The sequence below is a fragment of the Aristolochia californica genome, unplaced genomic scaffold (genome assembly GCF_029961685.1).
Source record: "Aristolochia californica isolate CCGP_79_NKW_82.1479 unplaced genomic scaffold, dmAriCali1.0.hap1 SCAF_3, whole genome shotgun sequence".
In the NCBI taxonomy this organism is placed as follows: domain Eukaryota; kingdom Viridiplantae; phylum Streptophyta; class Magnoliopsida; order Piperales; family Aristolochiaceae; genus Aristolochia; species Aristolochia californica.
Genome location: NW_027181992.1, coordinates 4290943 through 4297377, shown reverse-complemented (window position 1 = coordinate 4297377; position 6435 = coordinate 4290943). Strand labels below are relative to the sequence as shown.

At 36.0% G+C, this 6435-nt stretch overlaps 2 protein-coding genes across 2 annotated transcripts; both read right to left on the bottom strand.

Moving 5' to 3' along the window:
- Positions 1-911: 911 nt before the first annotated feature.
- On the bottom strand, positions 912-2362 carry LOC137960615 (protein TIFY 3-like). Its single transcript, XM_068808277.1, has 5 exons — positions 2160-2362; positions 1724-1835; positions 1506-1590; positions 1347-1404; positions 912-1167 (listed from the first exon to the last, which is right to left on the bottom strand). Exons 1-5 carry the CDS (start codon positions 2207-2209, stop codon positions 1053-1055), a joined length of 420 nt encoding a protein of 139 aa, XP_068664378.1. The 5' UTR covers positions 2210-2362; the 3' UTR covers positions 912-1052.
- Positions 2363-4155: 1793 nt separating this feature from the next.
- On the bottom strand, positions 4156-6297 carry LOC137958413 (protein TIFY 3-like). Its single transcript, XM_068805414.1, has 6 exons — positions 6162-6297; positions 5476-5579; positions 5314-5389; positions 5082-5205; positions 4608-4665; positions 4156-4316 (listed from the first exon to the last, which is right to left on the bottom strand). The coding sequence occupies exons 2-6, from the start codon at positions 5526-5528 to the stop codon at positions 4295-4297; spliced, it is 333 nt and encodes a 110-aa protein (XP_068661515.1). The 5' UTR covers positions 5529-5579; positions 6162-6297; the 3' UTR covers positions 4156-4294.
- Between the last annotated feature and the right edge of the window lie 138 nt (positions 6298-6435).

Genomic DNA, 6435 nt, shown 5'->3' with positions numbered 1-6435 from the left:
AGAAGGAGAGGAAAAACAGTTTAGCTCTAGTGTTTTTATATTAGTTGACACACTTCAACGCGTCGTAATTACATACGTGACCGCCAGAAAATTGTCATACGTGTATGACTATGAGAGTCTTACAAAGTCTTCGTACGTATATATATTATAAATAAGAAATTAAGAATCTTCGGTTATTCCATAAGAAAATTAATTTTCTAACTGCCTGCAACAAGCCTCCGCCTTCCTCCGATAGGGTGCATCGGCGTTACGTTATGTGTAACGTTTGGGAGACATTACGATTTGCGGGTATCATATAAGGTGTATGTGAGTACGAATCATCTGTAACATAATATCAGCTACGTGACCTGTTCCAATCCTACTCGTTCCCTAAACCTCCCAGTTGAACCCGGGTCAATAAGGGTTACCTTTGGTTGGCTCTCGGAGGATAAGAAGAGACACCGGAGGGCATCACCAAATAGCGACCGAAAGGAAATTTAAGCTTTGTTTGGTCTGGTTTCTTTAATCAGAGGTGACCTCAAGGGAATACTTCAGCTGCGTCTGCTGCGCTTTCAATAGCAGCAGCCTCCACCTTTCTCTGGCTTTTTAATCAGAGGAGACTGAGTCAAGTCACGCCGAGTTGGATGCCCATCGCGTCTGTTGTTCTTTCGCTTTCAATTGAAGTGAATAGGAATGGACATTTAACGACTGGTCTCAACGTTTTAAGACCTGACTCGAGTGAGTGTAAATTCTTGTGACGTCAATAGTTGTGTTTGTGGTATGATGACAGTGTCCTACTCGTAATAAATGATACAAGATAGGGGATGGGACGGTCGTGGGCCCAATGGAACGAGGCAAACACCGTTGCACCCTTAATATGTTTGGGAAATTTAAGCATTTCATTGGGTTCAAATTATACCATTGTCCTAAGTCATGATTGAATTAAAGTTTATTACATTTTTAATTATATAGTAAATAAAAAATTAAAAAATTAAAAGATAAAACTAATGAATAAAGAAGAATCCTAGATGAATTTGATAGAATTTACATTGTTTTATTGATGTAGAGGCTAATCACTCCATACCAGTTGATAATGGAGGGTAAAAGCAGAAGACACCCAAGCAATTGGTCGTGGTCGCCTCTTCAACTCCTTTTTTAATGGAGAAATAGGGAGCCACGTTTACGATCCTGCAACAGAATGCAGATCTCGTGAACACTTCAAAGTTCACACCCAGCTACATCAATCCCATCTCTTCAAATCTTCAGAGTTTTAATACTTCCGTTCCTAAAATCAAATCTCGGTTCCTTCTCCCCGAAACAGCACTGTTTATGAAAATTGACCAGAATTTTGAGTGTGTTAATGTTACCTATCGCGACGCCTTTCCAGGAAACGATTGAGGGATTGTTTTCTCGCCATTGGAACATCTGTTCCAAGAAACATGACTCGGATTTTGATGTGGCCGTCCATGAATCTGGGTATCGCATAATCCAATCAAAGAAAAGATAGGAATTAAAGCAGGTCTCACCTGCTCGCACTTCGCGAACTGACGGTACTCTCCTTGCTGTTGCTGCTCTGCTACTTTCCCCAGCCAGGAGCTTAATTGCTTGGGCCTGCAACATTATTGATTTACACATGAAATATATTTTTTGTTTCGAAAATTAATTGTTTGTAGACAATGCTGAAGTTTGATCAATTCTATCGCCCTGTCTCGTTGATGAAAAGCACAAAATTCAATTTCGTCACCTCATCATTGGCGACATTGTCATACACATTTACAGTCCCCGCATAGAAGATTGTAAGTTGAGGGAGTCCGGGGAGTCCGGAATTAATGGATGGTGGCTGTACTCGACCCGACCTGAAGATCAAGGACTCGCACAAGATTAGTATCATACACGTCCCATTTGCTTGGCTCGAACGATCTAAATAAAGGAATTCGGTAGTCTCCGTAAATTAAAGAAAAAAATCGATTTCCACGACCAACTCTTGCTCTAGAACATCTGCATCTCGTTCGGATAATAGAGATTAGTTTCTCGAACATGAGCGTTGGTGAGCTTTGTCAAACAGATACTTCTTGAACAAGGAAATATTTTTAGACATATTTTTCTTTCAACTCCTGCCAGCAGAATCAATCCCATTCTCCTCCAAATTCCTAAGAAAAATGAAAGAACAGGAGGCTTACCTGTAACTGGCACAATCCTTACTCTTCCACCTCTGGTTCACATCCATCATAGTATTGTCTTCTTCCAAGATAGAAAAGAAGGCAGATTGAGAAAACAGCAGAGCGAGGAGCAGGAAGCCTGCGTGGGTACGAAGAACTCTTTTTCTGATATTTTGGATAATGGCTGCCAAGGAAAAGCTTCGATGAGATGGACGGAACCAATTCAGAACACGATCAAATAGGGTTGTAGCCATTAAATTTCTGCACGTGGAGGTGTATAATATTGACACGTAGTCGAAGGCCGTGGAGATCTCGTGTTGGCAACGGCGGAAATGGAAGTGACGTAACCGCGAGAAGATGATCTCGCTCTTCAGTTGGATGTATTTGAATCAAACAACAAGGTTGTTTTTTTCAGGAAGAGAGCACATAAAGAGCACTTGTCCTTCGTCTTATTTACGGAGTCGACAATATTTGTAAATCCATGGCAGCCGTGATCGGACGGCTGAAAGGCTTTGACGATAATATTATTGCACTGCTTATTAAATACGAAAATTCATGCGGCTGAGATAGTCAATGATTATAATCCGATAGCCGAAATAGTTATTTCTCATGTTTCGCACCAAATGGTTTTTTATATAATAATTAACTATTTTATATATTTCTAATAATAAATGATGAAAAAAAAGTGAGAAAAATAATAATGAATAATCACATATAAAATAAATTGCAATCTTGACGATATACACTAAAATTTAAATATAAAAAATAAATTTTGAATTGTTTAATTCCAAAAAGATTATTAAATTAAGGGACTTCATTAAATTACCCATTTTGGAACAAATAATAACAAATAATAAAAAATATAACCAATTTCTAAACTTAATATAGATGACACATGTGAACAACACATCATCAATTTGCCACATCAACACACCATGCGAACAACCTTTTTTCTCTCATTTTTTTATTATTGATTTAAGTTATTTTTTAATTTAAAAATATTTTAAAAACTAATTTATTGCTTTAAAAATCTTACACATTTCATTACCTTCGATTTTATATAATAAAAATATAATTTATTTATTTATTAATTATTATTTTTTAATATAATTAATACCTTACATTATCGATTTAAGATATTATTTAATTTAATAAAATATTGTGTAATAATTTTAATTTAGTTTTTAAAATTCTTATCTGTTAGTATATATTTTATTACCTCATTTTTTATAACAAAAATATACAAATTTTAGATTAATTCATTTAAAATATATATTTTTACCTATTTAACACCATTAATTATTGATTAAATATTTTTTTATTTGAAAAAAATATTTTAGTTTTTAAAAAATTTATTTATGGGTACATGTTTCATTACTTTCTATTTACTGGAATAAATATCTAAATTTGTATTGTTTATTTAAAAAATACTTTTCTAATGTAATTAACTCCTTTTATTATCGATTTAAAAATATAGTAAAAAATATATTTCAGTTTTCAAAAATCTTATTTGTCGGTGCATGTTTTATTACCTTCTATTTACAATAATAAAGTAAAATTTAAGATTATTAATTAATTAATATATTGGTTTATATTTTATTATTATAAGATTTTGTTAATTAATATATTAGTTTGTACCGATAAATAAAATATTTTAATTTTTTTAATAAGATCTTCCGATAATAGCATTGTTATAAGGCATAAGTCTCGATATCGAATAATTAATTAATCTTAGGACATCCAATAATTTCAAGCTTAGAGCAAAGAGGTCAGATATCCAAAAACAAAACACTCACTAAGGTTCAGCAATCAAACGCGTAGGATTCCTTTTTACCATACTTTTCCTGAAGAACTGGACTTGAGAAGAGATGCTGTGAATTTTTACAGGATGCTTCGAAAGACCAGCATTAACAGCGGATATTCGGATCAAACCCATTTTCGAGCTAGCTACGCTTCAACAATTTTTTCCTTCTTTAGGAATATAGAAGAGGTCAGAACCGATTGGTATTTTACCTGTACATAGAAATCAATACATGTAAGCTTATATTAACTGCTAAGTCTGCTTCTTGTAAGCCAGCGATGATGGCAATAGGAGAGCAGCAGAAAGTAGCAGACCGAGTTTCTGCTGTCCCCTCATCTCTACTTTCTCTTCTTTTTTAGCCACCTTTGTTTTTTACCCTGCAAAAAATGCAGTCACTGTCTGAAATTAGTGATGCCATTACCTGTTTGAATCAACATTCAAGTCTTTTCTGAAACCATATTTCAAACTGCTCAATAATGCGCTTAGTTTCAGATTAGCAGTGCTATGAAATGAGTTTTCCCAGACAAATTAACTTCTTCTTCATGTCAGTTCATGCAACCTTCCACGAAAAAGCCAAATGGAGAGAGAGAGAGAGAGAGAGAGGCCAGAGATTGGTGTAGATTCTCACAGGTTTTCATTTCATGCAAGTGAACAGAGAAGTAGAGTACCTGTCGCGACGTCTCTCGAAGAAACACTGAAGAGAATGTTTTCTTGCAATGGGAAGATCTGCCCAAACGATTGAACAACAATTATTCAAGGTTTATAAACGCAAAACTCCAGGTTTGAAGTAGAATCAAATAAGATATTAAAAAAAAAAAAGCCTAGGCATTCTGACTGTATCACGAACTGACATAGGGCAATAAAGAAGAGTTATTATGCATTGACAGGACCGCGCAGTGGTTCAGTAAAACAAATACCATTTCTAAGCGGGAAAATATCCAATCGTTTTAATGGTTTTAATCAATCGAAGAGATTATCACCGTAATTGATCGTGCACCAACCACCACGGGTTGTTTACTTTTTTCTATTGACTGCTTTTCTAGGAAGCCATGAATGTCCTGTCTACACCAGAATTAACTTCTCTCTCTTTCAAGTGTCAAGTCATAATGCTTGTGAATTTCAAAGCAAAAATAAATATCAACCTGCTTCTAGTTCGGAGATTGAAGGCAGTTGGCGAGCAGCCAGTCCTCCGGTTGTTGTTGTTGGCCGTCTCTTCGGAGGATCATACATTGAGCTTTCACCAGCCAGAAGCATGATCGCCTGTGCCTGAAATTCAACCCATTTTCTCAGACTTTCCAGTTCACTTTTGCATCAACACGCACTGGTGAGTGGTGATCAAGGAGGAAATTAAGGATCTGAAACAGTTCTCCAGACCTTGTCAATAGGAACATTGTCGTACACATTCATGGTTCCTTCGTAGAAAATGGTGAGTTGGCCTCCCTGTCCGTGCCTGCAAGGTTGACGAAATCAGAGAAAACAAGAAAATTCTCGCTGTAAAAACTTACCTCAGATTCTTTAATTAGAACAAGCGCCTGCCTGATGGTTCCAGTTTCTTTAGTGCTCATGACTTTTTTATCGGACTGAAACATTTCCTCTCTCTCTGACCGGCCTGAAGTTTGCTTAGATTGCAAGTAATGATCCTGCAAGGGAAGCAGCATCGTGTCAAAGGAGGACGTACTTAAACCTCCAAAAGAACCTCCATTAACGGTCTGCGAACGAAGGAAAAGTGGAGAAAATGAAACAGAAGATTGATGAGTAATTTTCTTTTTTGGATATGGAAACTGAACAAAATAAATCCAACGAGATTATTTTCAGAAATCTGAGCGGGGACGTTCACTGATTTGAAATTTAATTGGTGTTGAACCTTGAGTCAAAACTCTTAAACCAAACATAGTATTAAACTTCCATGGTTGAAATAATTTTTACTTTCTCAAAATTCTAGTAAACTCGTTAAGATATAAAAAAGATTGCGTTGTATTGATCTCTCATACTCAGAGTAGCTTTCAGGAAAATCACAAGCGGATCCACTCTGTCTGTTTTATCAGACCAAGTTAATAATCAGGTCAACGGTGCAGAATTACTCACTGATCAATCAAGTCCCAATGAAAACAGGAATTACTAAAATGAACGGTTAAATCAAATGCTACTTTTAGTACAGGATTCAACAACTAATTAATAACCATGAAGAAGAAAGAAGAAAATGGAAAAGCCAGAAAACTAACCAAAGCAAAGACAGACCAGGCTCAGCCGGTCGATCTCGGAGCTACTCCACCCAAACGATGATCACTTGCTCTCTTTACAGCAGCGACCTCAGAATTTCAAAGCAGAACCAGAAAAAGAGAGAAGAAGAAGAAGAGAAAGAGATCGAAGGAGATGGAAACGAGTGAAGTGAATAGACAGAAGAGAGAGAGCGAGAGAGAGAACAGAGAGATGTTGGAGTATATTGGCTGGAGATCATCCAATAGCTTTATTCTGCATGTTTAGCACGTGATGTTA